General features: G+C 35.5%; 1 protein-coding gene across 3 annotated transcripts in view; it reads left to right on the forward strand.

Moving 5' to 3' along the window:
* Window positions 1–22,026, forward strand: part of ARHGEF3 (Rho guanine nucleotide exchange factor 3) — a 141,138-nt gene that overhangs the window by 30,527 nt on the left and 88,585 nt on the right. For all 3 annotated transcript variants that reach the window (XM_074879321.1, XM_074879320.1, XM_074879322.1), the window contains one exon: window positions 21,025–21,088. In XM_074879321.1, the coding sequence (XP_074735422.1) occupies window positions 21,025–21,088 (64 nt within the window). The remainder of the gene's footprint in view (window positions 1–21,024; window positions 21,089–22,026) is intronic.

Below are 22,026 nucleotides of genomic sequence, written 5' to 3' on the forward strand. Positions count from 1 at the left end.
AAAGCGTTCAGCTTGCATGCTGGGCTGAATCGGAATCCCACAAGATGGCAGGCTTGATCCGAAATTCAGAAACGCTGTTTTCTCAGCCCGGCAGAGGAACAAGTTGCTCTCGGGGTTGAACTCACCGTTGTCCTTATTTCTGGTTGTTCTTCCCGCCCCGTCCTTTGCTTATTCTGCATAACGAGATATAAGCAGAGGTGAGGGTTACTGAGTGCTTGTTTCAAAAGCCACCTTACTGGGCTAAGACTGCCGCTTGTAGGTAATATTTAGTGGCTGCTTTGTTTATTTTTTTTCCCCAGGGGCTTTATTTCTTCTCTTTTGGTGAAAGAAGATCGCTCCCTAGATTTCTGGATAAAGCCGTCATCTGCATTTTGTACATGTGATTATATTGTCTCTAGGTCATACTTCAAATAATTTCTACTGGTATTACATCTCTTGAGACATTTGCTACGTGCTTGGTTATGACTCTGTTGTATTCTACCTGCTTTTTCACTGTTACGTGTCTATTACAGCTGTTAGCCTAGGGAGTTAGAACAAATATTTCTGAAACACCTAATTGGTTCCAATTCAATGTTTTTATCCAATGAAAAGGTAACACCATCTTTAGGCTGCCCTCAATGGTATTTTGTTTATAAATGTGTATTAGTGAACAGGCTAGTGACACAGCTTTTATACTCTGACGTACAAGTAAATGGAACGTTCACAAAGAATGTATAGAGAGAGTGAAATATATTTAGTTTTTAAAGAGCTGAAAAACATTTAAAAAACCGATAATTTTTGGTTAGTTTGATGTACAAAAGAAATATAAGAATCCAGCAGTCCACCTGTCATTAAAAGTATCTTCCTTTTTTCCTGATGGGACATATTGGTGAAACCTAGAAAAGATATGTAATACAAATGAATGTTACTTTAGACTTTCTGTGGCTGTCACTCTCTTGGCTGGAAGATGAATCACTGGAATTGGGAAGCTGAATCTGTATAGCTTTATCTAAAGAACCAGGCTTTCTTGTTTTGGCATGTTAAGATTCCCCCCCCCCCCCCCCCCCCCCCGTGGATGAGAGAAGTACATGCTGGCAGGGTGATAAATAACACAGGCATGGTGATTAGTCTTGGATCACCAATGTAAATAACTAATACACTGTGGAGGGAGGCCTCAGCATCCCTAACTCATGTTTTGGTCATTTGCAAATTGAAGTTACGGTTATAGTGGATGAGAAGTTCTCCTTTAGTGCAGTCTTGAAAACACAGAATAAATGAATTTGCATAGTTTAGAACAGGGATAAAATTTGTCATGTCTTAGTTGTATTCTTCATGCTGTAGAGACTCATTTTCTCACTCAGGCTGCATCTTGCTGCTTTTTCTCTTCTATTAGTTCGTGAAAAAACACAAAAATTGCAGAAATAGTAAAAATTTTTATTTGCAACATATGAAGCATGTTAACAAGCAAAGGAAAATATTTACTTCCCTCCTTCATAGTCTGTTCCAATAATGGTAAAAATAACTTGTGGCAATAGTAAATTAACAGTGAGAGTTGTAATGTTTTTATGTTGTCTTAATTCCCTTAATTTCCATTTCTCTACCAAAAATGTTTAACTCTGGTTAAATTAAATATACACAGATGTGATACTTGAATCATAAACAGTAAGTGTTAATATATACAGGAGATCTTACCTGTTATAGCGGAAGAGCTTTTCACTATCTGAGTGTGTGGGTTACTCTTTATCAATATGCCCCCAAATCATCCTCCAAACCCCACTATTAGAGCTGCTTTAGCATGTCACTGTATTTGATGCACATACTATGCATTTTGTAGGAAAAATGCTATTATTTAGAGATCTCTCTCAGATGGGTTTGATCTTTAAATACTGTGTATAACACTACTACATCTGAGCAAGTAAGTTTTGAACAAGCTAACAGAGGAACAAGGCAAGGTTTTCTTATTTCTGTTTAGAGAGACTGCAGGATATGACATGAAACAGATAATACTAGTAGTCCTTATGGAAGATTTCATCAAATACGTGTGAAGTTGACTGTTCTTTCTGGAGTATGCCTCTGCTGCTCATCAGCCTCATTGCCATTAATTGTTATCAATATTTCAGGAACAATTAGCCCTCCAGGGACCCTTACTCATTGTGGGCAGCTGCTACCACTTACTGCAGTTAAGTCTGCCAGTGTGTTTCAAAACACATAATTTCTGTGATAATTAAAGTTTTCCAGGCCTTTGTAGCAATTATGTATCCTACAGGCTTCATTATAGCTATATTAGCACTATCACCTATTGACTGTAAAGATTTTCTGTTGCTTTTTTAACCGGGGTGGAAAAAGTTGTCCACAAAGGCAAAAGTTGATATTTTGTTTAAATCTAGTTGCCACAATATCTTTAGTCTCATGGTGGGTTTTTGTTTTGTTTTTGTTTTTTATTATCTGTACCTAGGAATCAGTCTAATATTTTTTGGGTTTGTTTTTAAGCAATATTTGGCTGATGAGCTCTGACAAAGTGTTCTATGCTCAGTTAACGTGGGTTTACATTCCTCCCTCGGCCAGTACATTTCACTGTTCAATAAAGGCATCCATTTTCAGTGAAGCATACCAGATTTTGTTGCATTTCATTGTAGGTGGAGTGTGTTTTACTTCTAGGTTGATTTAGGAAAATCAAGACCTCTTAACTTAAACCCACTAAACAACTTCCAAATTAAACAAACAAAAAAAGCCCTCAAAGTAAATTGCAATAAAATACATAAGTAAATACATATAAAATGTAGAATAGTGTAAATTTCTGCTAACCACTTAGAAATATCTTGATTCTCTGAGTGGGTGTATGTGCCTATATGAAGTGTGTCTGTGACATTTTTTCTTAAATGTAAAAAGAAAATCCCAGTGATCCACCATTGGCAACTGTTTCCTGTATGCTTATCCTGCTTTGCTGTTAAAGATTGACTTTGTTCATGACTCTTTTTCATTAAGACTCCAGTATCTGTTCTTATAAATTTTATAGACTTGTTCAACATGTAGTACAGTTGAGCTTCTGGTTAGTACCCTAATACTAATAACAAGAAACTTAATCTTCTCCCCCCCCCCCCCCCCCCCCCCCCCCCCCGCCATTTTCAGTTAATTATCTGAGTGTAGAGAGAGCTGATGATAAAGTTTTTCAAGGAACACAAACATGATGTTTCTATGGGAACACTTAAACATTGTAGTAGTTGGAAACAACAGATCAGAAGCATAAGACTGGTTTTTAACTTGATCTTACTTGGGGCAGGGTAGGGGAGGGAAGGCTGGAGAACATGTGAATTGGTTAAATTAACTGCATTCTCCTGTGGGCCCTGAAAATCTTTATAGGTAAGTGTTGTAAGAGAAGATAATTTGAAGGTGTATCTTTCAAGATGGATACATTTGGTCAGCTGCAAATTCCTCCAATATTAAAGATAGCTTTTCTGTAGTAAGGTGTCATTAAATTACCTTAAAACTACACAAGGAAATTCCCGAGCTAAATCTGTAGATTTGTTTCTTCTGATGTGAAAAATGAAGGCTGGGCTAATAGTAATAGCTCATATTAAGGTCATTATGAACAGAAACTCAGTAAGAATACATTACTAAAATAAGAGCACTGCAAAGTACTGAAAAATACTTGCAAATGTTTCAGAATATCCACTTATATTTGTTAGTATTAAGAATGCATGCTTTCTTCCCTGACTTTGAACTTTAATATCACTGTAAGAAACCTAAATAAAAATCCAGAAAAATTAACCTGACTTATCAGCAAGAATATGGGTACTCTGTTTCCTGCTGTATTGTCATCTTCTTTGTCATGTTTTGCACTCAGTGGTGAAGGTCAGAAGCTGACTGTATTCTACTAACTGTCCAGTTAGTTATGTCTTCATTTAAAAAATGGAGTCTAAAGCTGGATTTTAAGAAGTGAATTCAATTACTTCTGTGTGTGGAGAAGATTTTGTTTCAAAGACTCTCACTTAGTGTAGCAAATTACACCATAAATGAGGCACTCTCAATTTTTCTCCATACAGAATAGTAAGATAAAGATGGCTCTAGTTTGAAAGCCATGTAATGTGTTTCTATTCCACAGATTAAAATGCAAGTTGTATGTGACCAGACAAAAAAGAAAAAAATCTGCTGGTTTATTATTCCTGAAATAAGAGAATTACAATAAACTCCTCTAACTCTTGCCTTCCTATCTGTCAGAATATGATCTGGTGAAACTTCTATGACAATCCAGTTAATCAACGATGATGGCTGCTTCATAGTGTCTTCCTGATCAATTCTTGTAGGAGTTAAAGCTATCTAAAATTTGTTGGACATCATATGATTAATACAGAGATTAAAAAATAGCCCCTTTTCATGGTTCATTCTGTGATTAAAAATAACTTTCCTTCATTAATATTTCTTATTTAACCTGCAATTCGTCTGGCACAAGGCAACATTTGCCTGATCACAAATTCTGTAATAGCGTACTTAACTGATTCTTTTGCATTTCATTTCAACAGAGGTTTGAAATGAATCACGAACTTTTCCTCATTCTGATTTGTATTTCATTATACTTGGAGGATGTTTTAAATATATATATATAAAAAATATGTTTATATTCACCATTTACAGCTTGAGTAAAGAAAAAAAAAAAGATCGAAAGGGAGGGGGGAATTTAAAGGGAAGGTTCTTGTATGTATTACAATGGATAGGCTGCCTCGTACCTGTCCATTCAGAATCGTTTCATTTTTCGTTTACTGGAGTAGGAGAGTTGTGAGGAAATTGAATTTCTTTTGTTTCTGCTTTCCATCAGGATTTTGTATGGAAATGAGAGAGTAGACAATAATGTACAGAAAGGTCATAGACCACAGTGACAGAAAGGTAACTGTGTTACAAGCTTTATGTTTTGTGCAGCAGGGGGCTGTATTTAACAACGGTGTGTGAATAGATGTTTATTGTTTTCTTTTTCTGTGGGGACTGTGAGTGACTACATAGGGCATTTAATTTAAAAAAATATATAATGTTTTAATTCCATTTAAGGCTAGCCAAACTTCTCTCACTTACTGGTGTTTGTCCTTTGTTTTGGAGGACTTGTAATATTACAATACTTGATTTCATGGTAGTTTTTAGTGGTGTCTATATCAAGGTGTTGAAAAGGTAAATTCACCTGGTACCCGAACCATTTCTTCTTTTCCTCTCTGAAGGTTATTCCTGTATGGTTTTGCTCATAGTGTGTATGTATGCTGTGCATGTAAGACTGGACTTCTTTGACCAGCAGCGTTCTTCAAGTCTGTATATGTGCTTTGCATAGTTTTCTCTTGTCAAACTGAGGGGGTCTCTTTTACAGTTCCTGAATAGCCTGTTTACAACAAGACAACTTTGAAATGTCCCCTTACTCTGTAAAATGCAATGTACAAAAACTATACAGTAACTTTGTGGTCCCAAATAGAATAGTGGTTTCTTATGTTCCTCTGTTAATGTGGCAGCTTCATGCAACTGAAGCAACTGTCCCTGCCTCCCTGAGGAACACTGCTCATGAATGTTCATTCTGTTTCTTTTTCCAATAAACAGTTCAGATAGGATGTGATCATGTCTTTCTCCTGCCTCAAGCCTTTCAGCAACTGAGTTCTACCTGCAAAAACACATAATTGTCACAAAGGGCTGGTAGGAAGATTGACAAAGGACTCGAACTGGCAAAAGCTTGGTTTGGATTCTCTGTTTCCTTATTTAAAGGAAATGGTTTTGTGTTAAGTGCCATTGAAGATCTTGGATATTATTTCCTTGCTCATTTCAACTGAAGCTGTTTTAATCAACGATCCAAATAATATTTTTTGCCCAGCAAGGAATCTGTGACTATCTTTCTTGCTAAGGTATTGGTAGTCCCAGGAACTGTCTCCTCCATCATCAGATCACAGTTGATTTAGGATTTTGCATCTCTTAGGTGAATGGATGAGGATAGTTAGTAGTCTGGTGAAAAAACAAGCAGTGTGTCCCCAGAGGAAACTGCTAACCCTTTTTCTCAGCCTAGTCTAGCAGTTTAGAAATTGGTCATGTAAATAAAACTTTGGTGCTACAGAGCAAAATTTGGGATCAGTGTGGATACCTGTTGTCTTGCTTTGTTACAAGCTTCATGAAGTGGAAATTTTAGCAAAGCAGATGAATTTCCTTGGTTGCCAGTGCTAACTTGTGTAGGAAGACTAGCTCAGTTATTCAACATACCTCTATTTATTTGAAAGTCAAATATCTAGAAGTTCAGGTTCTTTACACAGTGACTCATACACTTTGAAATTTCTGTAAGAATGGAAAGGTTTTTGTGTGAAGCTGTTGTAAAGGTGTCATAGCACCTACTTTTCATTATGTGTTATTGTCTATTAGATGTTGTAATCTGGAGTGCAAAGATTTACACTCATGATATCAGAGCATGCTTGCAATAAATGTCTTCTGTGGTAATTTAATGCCTTAATATCATTTTAGCAATCAGTTAAATCTCAAATGCACTACAGAGCAAATTTTTTTTTGCTGAGGCTTTTGCTCACAGTAGAACTCATTCATTATAGGTGTACTCCAACTCTGTTTACATTCTACTAGAACAAAAATGTAACTGTTCTGTCAGGTTTCTGTATAAAGACAACTTAAAAATACTGTAGTGGGTTTTCTTCTGCATTAACTTTCCACAGTGCATTTGAGTTTAGAATGATCATCCTAAAGCTCTTTGTTTACATATCAGACACAGTGCTACTATATATGTCTTTGTGGTTTAGGTTTAACATTAAGTATTTTTCACTTGCTAGTAATTGTAAATTTTTCTCTCTTGAGAACAGCTGCCTGATTTTATGAACTTTGGGAAAAATCATTGTACTTATTTTTTTTCCCAGGGTAGGGTGGGTGATTCATTATGATAATTTAAAGAACAGACTTTTTTCCCCTTTCCACAGATTTACTTGAAGAAAAGTTATAACACATTTTGAGTTTAAAAAACCGACCAAACAAAACCCCTCAGCTTTTATCTTTCTCAGTAGGACATAAGGGGGAGTGGGAGCTGGAAGTTATGAAACCATTTACTTTACTTTTCAAGGTACCTAGAAAAGTCAGATTTGCAGAAAGATGTGTGTGGTTTAAAGAAAGCCTAGTTTCCTCAGGAAATGGCATATATGACTGTGCTGTTTATCTCTTGCCAGTAACTCTTCAACCCATTGCCCTGTTTCATTTTTAAAAAGATACCAGAGCCATTAAACTCAAGTTTTAACGTAATTGTGTATGGGTGGAGGTGAGAGACCCCAATTGGTACCACCATTGTGAGGAAGGATGCCAGAGCGTAGCCATTTTATGTTCTTTTGGCAGGAGCCTACCAGCAGATGTGTTGCTCTGAACTAACCACAGCCTTTTCATGGCAAGAGTGTCACAGAGGTAATGAGAGACAGAGTGTGCTGAGGTGTGGGACGAAACACAGGGCCTGCTTCTACAGGAAACCAGTCGCCTTCAGCTCTGCCCCTTGCAGAGTCTGTTCCAGTGTGTGGGGGCTGAGGTGGTGTCTGATTGCAACAAGGTGATGCCTCTGCCGTTATCATGTGTGCTCAGTGCTTATCTCTGTTCTTTACTTTCTGATGGAGATCATGAGGTCACATGCTGTGCATAGGTGTGGCTGCTGCTTCACTTAATTCTGGTGCCACCTTACTCTCTTAAAATGAAAAAGCATCTTCTTATCGCTAATCTTTACTCTTAACAAAGAGCCCATACAGGAGCATCCGACTTGCAAGGCTGAGCTCTAGATGTGCTTCATTGCTATGCCACTCCTCCCAGGCGATTGACTCATCACATCCCTGCATACCTGTTCTTTCTCAATTTGAAGTTGTCAAGGTTGGGAGATCTGCCTGTAGGGCTGTTAGACAAATAACGTCGTCAATGAGTCTTGCAGCATCATTAATATGTTAAATGCAAAACCGTTAATGTGTTTAATGCAAAAGACCCCACTTCAGTTGGAGGTGGAGAGAGTATTGGATCAATTGTACTGTTTTCATATCAGTTTTTCACAGACTCATAGAACAGTATTTTTGATGCATTTGGAAGTGAAAAAAAGTGCTGTGCCAAAAGCAAGATGCTATTTTATTAAGAGATAGAGCATAAGTGATAGGAGAAAGTCCAGCAGCTTGGCTTCAGAAACATATTTCACATATTCAAAAGAAGGAGGACCATTTACCTGTATGTTCCTGTCACTCTGACGGCTACCAACAGTAGTTCTAGTATTAGTGACCGTAAAGGAAATGATAAATAATTTTTCATCATCATTGATCAAATCAATATCTGTTTGATTTCTTTCCTTGTGGTTTATGACTGTCTTACTTCAGCTGATGTAGGAAGTAGGGATATTGTTCTTGTGCTTTCTATATTCAGACTGAAAAAGCCTATTCTCTTGCGTTTGTAATTAGCAAGCTTTTCAGTTTTTATAATGAAATATTGCAGTGTATGTCTACTTCCTAAATCTAATTAATATACCTCTTTGAAACCTAAATGCGTTAGCTATCAGCCAGAGTAAGAGCAAAGATAAACGTGCCCTAATTTAAAGGCATGGCATTAAAAAAGTTTCAGAGGAAACATAATAGTGGCGAATGTCTTAAAGAAAACAAAAACCTGGTGAAAATACAGAATGAAATGGTGTGCAGTTGTGCAACTGCTAATGTTCAGCAGTTTCACAAAAAAACAATGAGTTTAAAACTAGTAGTTTCTGCATGTCAGAGTGAATCTTCTACCAGATATTATAGATTGTTACAAATCATGGAGTGTTTTCTTGGGAAGAAAAATGGTACTATACTAGCTTATGTTAGGAGAATATGTCAATATGTGCAAGGGCAAATAGCCCAAAAATAATTATTTATTTGAAAGCAAATAATCTCTGACAAACTTATGTTAAAAATCTTTCTGACGTGAGTTAGTGGAGCAAACTCTATTATTCCTTATGGTTTAATAAATAACTGTGGAAAAAATGTAGTTTCATAGACAGCTGTGTTTATTTCATAGGACCTTCTGACAATCTTTTCAGTAGGTTAATGTCAATTCAGTATTAGCTGCTTTTTTTTAAATGTGCTTGGATAGGAAAATTTTGGTAGGTATGGCACAAACAGCAGAAGTAAATGGATTTTGTTCATGTTTCTTGGAAGAGTGAGGTACAGGAGTGTGATTTATTTTTTTTTTAGCAATATTGATAACATATTAAAATAATTAATTATATCGGCTCTTTTTTTTCCTACACCAAAAATAATCTTAAAAATAATGTAAAGAACTATCCAATGCTTATTAGCAGTAATTTTCCCTTGATGGTGTGTACAAGTGATGTTTCTTACAAGACTTTTCTGCTTGTAGCTTTCATATATACATGACTGCTTTTTGACCTTGAAGCACTTTCACTGCATTTATTTTGGAAGGCATCTTAAAGAAGGTAGTCTGGAGTCATAGGCCTGAAATTTTGGTTTGACTTTGTCTTCTGCCTATAAGAACATACACCAATACATTTGAAACAGATAATGTGAATGCACACTATGAGGCAAATAAAATAACGGGTAATTATTGCACTTGCTGCTCTGATGTTGTGCTTCAGGCAGAGACTGCAGGAGGAAAGCAACTAAATATATGTATTAGTTAAGGAACTTGATAACAAACCTCATAAATAAGGTAAAATAAGAGGATATAGGCCTTCTTGCTTTCAGGCATGGACAGAAAATCTTACCTTGAAAGAGATGAGAAAATTTTCTCCATTGGTGGATCAACCCATCACTGGTCTACTTTACAGCAAAATCCCATTTTCTGTCTGATCATTTGGTCTCACTTAACATGTTAATTCTTGTTTATGTAGGAATTGTATTAATTCAGAAGGAAAAAAAAAGGGGAGGGTGTGTGTATTCATCCATGTAAACCCATTATTTTTAAAATATATACATATATATGTATTTCTGAAAAAAAAGGTTCCAAATCTCTCCAACCCATAAATGCACTTTTAAATGAATCTACTTTGACCTGGGACAAAGAGAAAAATGCACACTTTCAGACTAGTCAGTGGTATAATGTTATTTTTTAATTATAGGATTCTGTACTTGTAACAAAATTATTTTATGAAAGTTTTCTGAATACTCTTGTAAAATGGCCTTGGGCTGAAATGACTGTAATATAGTTAGTGTATTTATATTGAAGAGACTAGAAAACATAACTTGTTGCTGGCAGAAGTAGAGATATGTGAACATTTTCTGTCCTGAATTGATATTTTGAATGGAGCTTTAATGGAATGATAGTTTCAACAGGTTTTTTTTCTCCGTTGCATTCAGGGGTTTCTATAGTAATTACTATGGCAACACTGATGCAGAAAATGTTCCCACAGGAACGCAGCTGTGAATAATAACTAACAACTGAAAACATTTTGGTTTTGCATCTCAGGTTAAATATCCCTTCAGAAATTATGGAAATAGTGAAAGTATGGGTTTTTTGCTCATTTAATAGGAAGTCATTCTACTACATAAAAATCCAGATACTATGAAAGGAATGTTTTGTTTCAGAGTTCATACACCCTTTGAATATATTGCTGAAGTATCAGCGTTCAGACCAATGAAGAGCATTAGAAACATTAGGTGTAAATTTTGGCACCGGCTTCAAATGTTTCATGTTGGAAGGAAATTTCCAATGCCAAATATGTAGTACAAAATCTTCCACTCAGAAATGATAACTTAGGTTTTACTAACAGTATTATTTGCTATGTAAATGGTTGACATAATTCTTGAAAACTATCTTGATAGCCTTCTGACCTCACTGTGCAATGAAGATCAAGGTCACAGAAGTCACATGGTAGAGGTCAGTGTTTGTTGACTTCAGTGTGTATTTATAAATTGCCTTCAAAAACTCTTTTGACTTTTGCAGAAATAAGTTTGTCAGTGTTTGTATTAAACAGAATATCCTGATGTCAGAGGAAGCAATATTTATTGAAAATGTTTGTTGTTAAATCTAGCTCTCCTTGTATGAGTAAACTGGCCTTTGTGCATATAGTTGCCATGTTTGTATTTATTTCACTTTCATTCAGAACAAAGGGGAAACCAATCTGGTGTTTATGATATGAATAAACTTTTAAACTTGAAAGCATTTTAGGGCTTGATTTGGTAGCTTTACTGTTGTGGAGTAAGACAAAGTGCTTATGGAGCTCAGGGGATTTATGGCCACAATGAAAAGTCCTTATGAGTTATATCAAACAAAGGAGACTAATCAATATTAAAAGGACACTGCTTATTCTTTGGAGGAGCTAAAAAAATATGGTAAAGCCAAATATGAAAACTGTGAAGATCACTTGTTAAATATGAGGAGAAAAAAAGTTTTCTAAGCCCAGGGAGCTGATAATTGCTTTTACAGTTATTTATGCAACTTAACAGGAATTACTGTGCAGATAGAAATGAAGATTGAAGTGGAGATGAAATCACTACTTGTTTTATTTGCGTTCCTGCAGCGTACAGTCTGCTAATAATGCAAGTGAAATTTGTACAAGTGAAAATGTCTTCATAAATCTGAAAGTTGCATAGCTTGATCTTGATGACTTGTATGTATATATCACATATCGCTTTACACTTTGATTCAGGGCCTCTTGTAGTTAATTTTGGTGCATATAACAGAGTTCAAAAAAATTTAAATATACTGGCAGCTTATTAAAGAAAACTGGTTGTATTGAGTACCTAACTTCTAAAAATGTTTGCTTGTCAACAGATGTTTCAGCACTGAGTATCTTAAACATTTTGTTAAGCATAGTTGTGTTTATTGTACATATTGGTTTTAGTAATTAAACAAACTGGAACCGTTCTTCAAGTTTCATATTGCCCTAAAAGAAAAAAAGAGTGTTTCATTGGATGCTTTCCTTTACGGCACCCAAAGGAAAAAAAAAATCCCAAGTCATGGTACTTTAAATTTTTAAATAAAAAGCAGGGACAGGTTGTTTGAAAAAGTTGAACCTTTTCCCTCAGACTTGATATAAATATTGAAAAACCTTTCATGTGAATGAGTTGTTATCGATAAATTGATGAATTCCTGACTTTTTTTTCATTTTTCAATACTCTGGTCTTTATTTAACTGACAATGCTTAAAGTGTGGGAGAAGTTCTGTTGCCCATGTTTTAGTTATGCCATAGTGAAATACTTGCTTGTGTCCTGAGCAGAGTCAAGTATGCTGCGACATGTAGCCTTTGGTGAGACTTTTATGTCCGAGTTATTGAAGTATATGTGACAAAGTAGCTAAATGGAATTTGCCATGACAGCCTGCAATCCTTTAGGCATGACAGAGGGCAGAACTAACGTAGATATGAAATTATGTGGTATAGTTTGACTTTTTTTGGGGGAGGGATGGTTATTGCGCACTGAAGTCATGGGCATGATTGCATACACTTGGAGAAGTTTTGTTTATTAGCTCCAGTGGTGACAGGGCTGTTACAATCTCAAGATAAGATGTTCTGGTCTGTCTGCATAGAAGTTACAGGAGTAGTTCTTGTCATGCAATGTAAAACACTTCATGCAAGAAGAATCTTTCTTAGTGAAACAGTATACTGAAAATTATAATCCTCTATAACTGGTTGCATTTAATAAAAGCATTTTTCCTTCCTTGTCTGACTGGCTTAATGTCATGTCCTTGAGAGAGAGGCGTGAAAAGTATCTTAAAGCGCTCTTTAAAATGTGTGCAGGAGTTTTTCAATTTTCAACAGAGAGAAGCCTCTAAATTGACTAATAGGCTTAATGACATAATCATCCTATTTGACATTTTTGTTACAAACCTACATTTTTGGCTTTTTCAGTTGAAATACAAGTTATAATGCAAAAAAAAAAAATTTGCAAATGGAGGGATAAGGAAATAGCAGTACAGGAGTTTTAAAATCTTGTATTGGATTGACTTGCCCCCAAATGTTACTTGTTTTAAATAGCATTTCCCTCTTTATTCAGTTGTCCTGGTATTTCTAAATGCCTGTTAGTGAACCACAGCTTTGCAGGAATTCACGTTTACCTTCAGAGAGCCAGATGATATGAATCCAAACAAAAAGGATTTTCAGAAAAAACCCATTTCCTTTATCAAGAACATGATGTGATGGCACTTGAATGGTCATTTTAAAGGTGTTAGTAGCTTCTCTATAGGCTAACTGAAATGCTGTTCAGTTGGATTTCACGAACTGCTAAATCCCTTGTCTGCTTTCTCTGGGTGAACATTTTGAGCTTATTTCTATTTTGAAAACAAAAGACTTACTCTCTTTCCTTGGGCACGAATATTGTGAGGTTTTTGCCTGGAGGCTTGCTTTTTCTGACACTCTCATGATGGAGGCCATTTAAGCATTACCATCAGATCTTTTTTATCCCATGGACTAGAGGATCTTATCTGGATGGCTGAGTGCAGGGTGGAGATGAGCAAACATTTCTTTTTAATGAGAAGTTGTTCTCTTCGTAAAGAATTCAGCATTTATCTGTGATACAGCGGTGGGATGAGGTAATGACTGAAAATTAACAAACATGTTATTGCCATTTCTTTTTCCTACTATTATTGAAATGCTATAGGAATAATTTTAGGCTGCACATACAAAGTGAGCCAGTGAATAGTCTTTCTAATCTAGCTTTTGCAATATTAATGAAACAGTGATATTTTGTTACAGAAACATAATACAGGACTGGCTTCTCATCCACCCCAGCATTAATGCAGCTATACATCTGTCAAACAGCAGAAAAGCCTGCATCCTCCTGTTGGCTGGTAGCCAGGGCTTTTGTTTCAGTTCTGAACAGAGTTCATATATGTCAAGGGGGATGCTTCTATAGTGGCATATATCAGATGTAATTTATTGCATTAACCTGCAGTAGTTACAGATTTTAAAATGTTATGTTTAAAGCTTTTAGTCAAGCCTGTATTCCTTCTTCAGAAGAAATGCTACATCATTAGGAATATCTGATTTTTAGATCAAAATGTAGAACTAAATATTTTTTTCCGCTCAAAATTAGTATTAATTTTTACAGGAAATTAATCAAATGCAGAAGTGAAAACATGCATTTTGTAGATTCTTTGGGTTTTATTAGTGATGGCATATCTTACAGTGCTGTGCATTGATTCATAGTATAAACAAACATTCTGAAGAAAGTGTGGGAAAAGAGTAGGTGTGGGACAGCTCACTGGTACATGTACCTGCTTCAGTGATGCAGGCTTTCATCTGTGTATATCCAGATTCACAAGGTCTGTTTTTCTTTCTTAATATATTTATGACACATGGTTCATGATACTAGGACAATAAAAGATCATGTTAGTATTCAGGAAGTCAGCCCAGCTAGTAAAAATCAGCCATCTGTTTTTTTTCCTTGGTGGATATTTTTATTTCTTTCAAGGTAGTAAGTGTTCAATCTTGATCATCTAAGTGGCCCTCCTCTCCTCCCCTGCAAAAAGATTGTCTATTAGTAGATAGTATGGGAGCTTGAAGAGCTCGTGTCTGCAGGATTGGACCTTGGTAAATTAAACATACAAGCAATCTTTGAGTTGCTTTACCTTTAAGACAAAAAGTGTATTAAGTAAAATCTCCATATGAACTTAAAAATTTTCCTTTTGGAAAATAAATTAACTTTTCCACAGTCTCCTTTTAGAGTCAAAACACCGCAGGCCTAGTATAGAAGAGAAATAGTATTTGAGATTTTGAGTGGTGGAGTCAGTGTTTTTTATTAAGTAGGTCAAATCATGGTGGGTTTTTTTTCTGCTTTTAAAATCAGTACCAAAGATACATTAATTTGCTATTATCTGTAACTTAAAACATGTAAGAGAATCAGTATTGTTCAAAACTATTGTTCAAAGCAAAAATGCTATTGCATATCTCAGGCTTCACCAGGTAAACCACATAGAAATTTTGTGTGTGTGTGTAATTTAAGTATCACAAATATCCCAGTGTGTTAAAATAAATGTGCTTTTATGAACAGTATATCAATGTACACTTTTGATAGGTTGAGCAGATGACATTACAAAGAACAGTTCTGAACAGTAAGTACTATTTATTATTTAACAGTATTTTCATAAAATATTCACAGCTGTAGTAACAACCTTTTATTTTTGCAGATTTAAAAGAATTTTTACTTAGCACAGCTTGCCTCTAAGCGGTTTGAGCTTTCCTTTTATTATCTGAGTATTCATGTAGATTTGTGAAATACACTTTTATCTTCAAACAGATGTAGCAGCTGAGTATTTTAAACAAAACACACAGAGCTTGCATATTCATATCTAAAAAAATACTGTTGTACTCAGTGATTCTGTGTGCAGAAAGACTGCAGGATCAGATGAAGATCTAAAAGTTACATGAGCTTTATATAAACTGCCATAAAGTGTTCATTTATCTCATCATGCTTCAACACAGATAACACTTTTTTTAGTAAAAGTAATAGAAACTTTAAATCATTCAGTGCATGTTGTAGTCTTTAGATTCCTTTGTATACTTTTACTTACCGTCTGTCACTATATAAAATAACCTACGGCACAGTAAAGGTTGCACAAAAAAGCTCTATTGATTTATTCTGGGGCTCATGTTAATTTGATGTCTGAAAACTGTGTCTAAATAAAGACTTCAATAAGGATATCTTTGTCCAACAGTTTTGGCCTTTTTTATTGTATCTATTCATAGTATATCTGTGAAGGAACCTAAACAGAAAATGCTGTACATCTTAAGGACAAAAGCATTATTTTATGACTCTTAATTCTTTTTCTTAGCATTCTCAACAGAATTCTGGGGACCATAGCTGGGTTCTAGCCTGAGTTTTAGGCAGAAAAAATAGTTATAGGTCGTACTCAGTTTTTGCAAAAACTCTGTAGTTTCACCGATCTGTAAACATTATTGCTACTGGTGACAGGTGGGAAAAAAAATTCAAGGTTTAATTGAATTTCCAAGACAGAATTGGAATATGCTGGCTATATATATACTAAACTCAACAAATGTAAAAATAGGAATCACTTCTGCAAAACCATTTTAAGAAGGATCAATGTTTTGTTTCCAGACAAGCCTTTAAGATGATGCTGGTTTAATATGAAATACTGGGGTTTTTTTTCTGAATGCAAGCAGCAGATGGGACAACATAAACATACTATAAGACAAATAATACCTACTTCAGTCTTGACAGAGATGCATCCTTATCCTTAATTCAGTATTCCACAGTGAAAACCAACTGACATTTAGCCTTAATCCACTGTAATACTTTATTAGACTTTATGGTGACTTCTTGTATTTATTGTATACAATAAACTTCTGTAGTACATACTTAGCTGTGAGAAAGAAAACAACACTTCTCTGCAATAATTTTTTATTTCATGGTTTATCTTGTTCTCCACACACCCCCCCGCCCTTAATCTTTTTCCCTTTCTCCACCACTGTAAGTGGTACAAGAAGCATAGAGAGTTGATTTCTTGTCATTAACCTAGTAAACGATATAGATTAACTTATGGGTATTAGAAGTTCTAGAACTTCTATTCATGCTGATTTTAGGACTTCAAGTGATTCTCATGGATCACAGAATCTGGGACCTTACTGTTAAACTGATATTCACTGTGTAAGCCAAAATGTCTTGCTAACTTTTTTTTTTTTTTTTAGTCTCACTAAATATTTTTTTTTACTGAGAATAAATTAAGTCAGTGTTGTGTGTGCGCCCAGCGCTGCAATAAAGAATGGCTGCTTTCTAAAACTCCAAAACAAGTCTTAGAGAGTTCCTCTGCCAGCTTTTACAGTAACAACTGTATGTTTAATTCAGTGGCCACTTAATCTTCAGGCTACAAAATAGTGATAGAAGCACCTTGGTTAAAGACAGAGCCAAAGCTCAGAGGATATTACCAGTGTAAAATGTTCTTGCAGTAATGAATGTTTTGTGCAGTAAAATTCCTAATTATCTTTATTAAACAGCAGGATTGCTAAAAGATTAGCAGGCAAGTTAGATAGTTCAGTTGTTCACTGGTAAGTGTTCCAAGGGATCTAAACTACATCTGAGCTACTAAGATGTGAAGATGCCATTTCCAGGGCTTATTTTTCCAGGGCTAGAGTTTAAAGATCAAATGGAAGATGGAACAGTTAAAACTCCTACTAAAGAGGAGGAGGAGGAATTTGACACTCAAACAGATAGACATGGCTGAAGGTTGAGTATCTTCACCTTTCCAAGTGGCAGGCCTCCACTTGTGCTTTTCTCAGACTGGATGGACTTGGTTTCAGGCTTTTATTTTCAAGGTAAACTTTCCACAGCAATCTCCAAACCAAGCTCAGCTGACAGGTTTGGTGACCCCCTCCCTCCCACAGTCTGAAGAGTTCTGTATAGTCCCACCTTCTAGTCTTTCATTCTTAAAACTGCAGTACTAGGGAGAAGATGTTTTGGTGACTTTTAGCTAAATGAAAAAAGATATATCTGTAAGAAAGGTCAAGTATTATAAATTATAGCTTTGAGATTACTGTTGTAAGTAATTGTAGGGAGGAAATCCTCTCTTTCCCTCACACATTATGTATTTCCTTTTCTCAGCCATGATCTAGTCTGTGATCATCTATTCAGTGTATTTCAAGAGTGTTCATCACAGTGCATGCAGTTACAGGAATTATTCCTGTCTTGTTCTTGACATCTGAAAAAGCATTACTATAGTATCCGAGTAATTTATTTTAGACTTGCATGCCTCTCAAAATCTGATCTGCTCATCATTGTTAATGCCTATTAGTTTGTCTCCTCTTTCCGTCTTTAAGCTAATGTTTTATTTTGTTCTATCTGCTACTTATGCCAGTGGTGACTTTTATTATTGGTCTGGTCACTAAATTATTTTATTTCCAAACCAAGGGGGTCTAACACACCTGTTGACATACTATTCCTCCTATCAAACAGTAACATTTACTCATTATTTCAAAAATAGAATTATGCGACAGTTTTGTAGCTTTATGTTTTTGTATTTAAAATACCAAATAGCAATTTAGTATTTTAATAGTTTTATAATACATACAGGCTGTTTCTTAATTAGCTCATATACTGCTGCAATTCAGAAAAGACTTACCCAGTAAACAGAATGTTCAGAAGTAACATTAGTAGTGCCCTGTAGAAAAAAGAGCAAGACATTAATTTAAAATGTATTTGAAAAAATCTGTGATACTCTTAATTCTTTTTCAGTACAGTTATCATGATGTTGAATGTTGGGAAGACCAAGAGATCAAAATAACTTTAAGATAGTGAAGGACCAAACTGAAAACTGTAAATGAGGTCTTGGGCTTGTTAGAACTATATTTTGTTATTTGAGGTACATTCGAGAACCAGAACTTGTATTTTACTTCATTTTGATTTAGGGGTGTGTTCAGCTGAAAAATGCTGGTTCAGAATGGTAGGCATAAACAATTTATTAATGTGTTTAGCCTAGATGGTTTCTAGTTATAGGAACAGTGAGATTTCTAAAACAGTTTTTCAGTAAGATAGTAGGACAGTACTTTTGCAGTTTTAATATCTTGGTAGGTTTGAGATGGGCTATATGAAATGGTTGCTTATAATGGGAAATTAGACTCGATTAGACTTTGATCCAGACTTGAACTTTGAATATCCCCTCATAGAATAGAAAATAGGGAAGTAATATCCATGCCAGATGCATAAAAGTGAAAGTTTTTGAAGAAATTATTTAAGGTGGCCCATAGGGTGGTAAATGAGTGTAATGCTTCAGCCTGATTTCTGCTCATTAGAAAAGTCCTGCACACATTGGGTGAAAAAACAATTTGAGTAGAGTTTTGTTACACCCTGTATGTATTGGATCAGGCCAGTAAGTCATGGAGGAAAATCCAATGACCTCAGTATATTTTACTACTTTTTTAATTAATTCCTTTTGGTAAAACTGTCTTGTTTTATTAGGCTGCTGCATTTAAGGCTCTTTCATCACACTATAATAGTATTAAAAAGAAAGGAGATAGCATACTATTGTGAATAATAGAGAGGTCCATTCTCACCAAAATGAAGTAAGGTTCTTGACTGATAAGGAAGGAGGATACCTATTTGAAAACTGACAAAATGTAGATTTAATACTGTCTGCTCTCTGTAATGACTGGCTGTTGTGTAATCTGGGATGTTTTCAGTGACTGGGAAAGTTACAGATTGATGATGATAAATGGTTAGTCATCAGTCCTCTTCTAGTGGATGGCCTTCAGTTTAGTGTAGATGAATGATACAACAAACATTGCTTCTTACAGAGTTCTCAGTTCTTGTTACAGAATGATTGTGGGGAGAGATAATTTTTAATGAAGTTTTTGTTTCCCTTCTAACTGTTGTATGAACTATGATAAATCCTGCTATATTGAAGTTGAAATGTCTTGTTTCCCCTGTATTCAGCTTAATTAAAATAGAACTAGTGCAATTCTTAATAAACTGGGAAAATAAACATTAAAATATCAAAGAGAATAAAATGGGAAAATAAACATTAAAATATCAAAGAGAAACTGCGGAAATATAAGTTTAAACATGAGATTTTTTTTCTTAAGGTGACTAAGCATAACTCCATAGAAAGCTCACAGTACTTTTTGGAAAATCTGACTGGTTCTAGTGTGAGATTATCTGTGAATAAAAAGGGTGCAAACCACCATTAGGACAACAGATAATCTGTGTAACTTGCTCTTGTTAATAACATTTTTCTCTTTGCATGATGCAGCTACAGTTCCAGTGAGGCTTTTGAGTTAGAAATTCAGTTTCGTAACATTTTAACTTGGAAAGCTGCAGTAGGAGGCTTTATTAGTGGGACAGTCTAATGCTAAAGTCTGCCATGTATGCAGCCGTGTGCTTTTTCATGACTTTATCAATGTGCTTCAAATATTGATATTCTTTCTGGTTGTCTGGCTGGTAGAGTAAAAAAATGAGAGGATTTACATCTCAATGTTTGATGTTACAAATATGACTCAATTGTCATGACTATAGTTTATTATTTGCATTTTGTTGTCATCTAAAAGTGTCTGCTGTGATCACTGCTCTATGATGTGTTTTAATGCACGTAATAAGAAAAATATCTGTACACCAAATATTTTATACCAAAATAGAGATGATGGAAAAAAGGCAGAACTATTGTTAATCCTGACTCTGCAGAAAGGAAACTGGGGCACAGTGTGTTGGAGTCCTTCAGGAACTATAAGCAGCAGGAATGACTCCCAGATCTTTCATGTGTTAGTCCAGTGCTTTAACTGCAAAACATCTGTCCTCTTGTTGGATGGTGAGGCTTGACAGGCAGCCATTTAATTTGTTATTTTTAAACAAGTTTTTGTATTCCTGTTATTATTTGTGATCACTAATGTAATCTGTATAATTGTATGGTTGGAGGTGAAGTGTGCTCAGCACTTAGGTCCTGCTGCCAAACTATTTGTTGGTTTGGTCAACTTCAACAAGTCAGTCAAGCTTTGATCTGACTTCATGTGTAAAATCTTAGCAATGTTTGCCTACCTTTGTAAACTCATTAAAGATCTTACTGGTGAAAAGCACTTAGTAAGAGCGAAGTGGAGAATGTTATGGTTACTTTTCAGAAATAATTGTACAGCAATAATTATAGGGTAGGAGAAAGGTTTTGGAAGGAGTAAAAACAGAAGTCAGCTTCTAGTTTTTAGCGTCACACAGATGTATGGCTAGCTTGCTTTACACTGGTGCCTCACATAGCTTCACTGTTAGGATTAAAGGCTCTTTAGTGTCCCCATGCAGTACAGCTGGCAGGCTGCACCATTTTGCATCACATGGCATAATTGCAGGTTCATAGACCCACACTGTTCAGGTCAGGGTTGTCTCTTCGTGTTGAAAATCAGTAGGAGTAATAAGTTGTCAGACATCAAGTGAGCGTGTCTGTGAAGGCTTGTAAGGCTGCCATGTCCCTTAGCTCTCAATCAGAATTAAAACATTTAACTAAACTGAAGAGAGAAACCTGTCAGAAGTACAGCCAAGGAAATCTGAGGTGTCTTAGTATTCAAAGCCTGTGTTTTTCTTTTCTCCTTCTGTTGTCACTGTTACTGATCTAGAAAATACGACAGCTGAAAAAGTAAACACTTTTCTTTGTCTCATCTTGCAGGCCAAAACAGCAACAGAACAATTTTTCCTTGTTTCCTTCTACCAAGGGCTGGAATTTCAGAGGGGTAAGTTTAGTATTGTTTTGTTCATACTCTGTAACATTCCTTTCTGCTTCATTCTGTTGCAGTGTAACTTTGTAGTTAAACTATGATCTGCAAGGACTAAAATCATGGCAAAACAATTATAGAATAGAACTGTTTGTTTTGTGACCTCCTAAAAGGCTTTGTAAAAAACCCAGCTTTTGTTTATGTGATTGGCTGACGTATTTTGAGGGGTGGGGGAGATAATTTAATGTAAGTGGATTTCTTACACAGCAGAAGGGACTAGGTTTTTTATTTGATTTGCTGAGCAAGGAAACATGGAAGCATGTGTATTACCACAGTAATTGACTGAAAAGGTACATGAAAAAGCAATGCAAGTGAAACTGAGAACCTTAATATTTGCTGGTAGTATCAGGAGCTTATATTTTTGTCTGCTTCAGGTTTCAGAGATATATTATGTAGATTAATTTTTTCAGAGAGTCATATTGTCCCCTTTCTGTCCCCTATGTCCTGTGAAGCCTTCTACGCCATTTGTTGAAAAATTTAATGTGATGGTGGCAGCGTTTAAATGGCAATGGTGTGTTTGCCATGTGTGAAAGTACTGTAGCCTGGGATACAGTCTAGAAGAAGGAGTTGTCACTGCATGTTGTATCTAAGTCATAGTGTTACTGTAATCTTTTGCTTAAAGGAAGGGCTTTTCTGTCTTGCAAACTTTGTTTGGTATAATAAACAGTAAATTACCATTATCTGTAGTGTGGACTGACTTACACTGAATCTAAAGAGTTCAGTTTTATATTCAGGAGAGCATATAAATGTGTTTGCTCCGAGCTTCTTCCAACAAAATATTTAAGTAGAAAGGCATTACCTAAATGCTTTGCTGAAAGGGTAAGTGGCATTGATAGGTTTACTGGGTCTGTGTTGGTCATACTATGGTATTAATTAAAATGAAAGATATTTTTTGT

This window comes from Strix uralensis, chromosome 10, assembly GCF_047716275.1.
Source record: "Strix uralensis isolate ZFMK-TIS-50842 chromosome 10, bStrUra1, whole genome shotgun sequence".
In the NCBI taxonomy this organism is placed as follows: Eukaryota; Metazoa; Chordata; class Aves; order Strigiformes; family Strigidae; genus Strix; species Strix uralensis.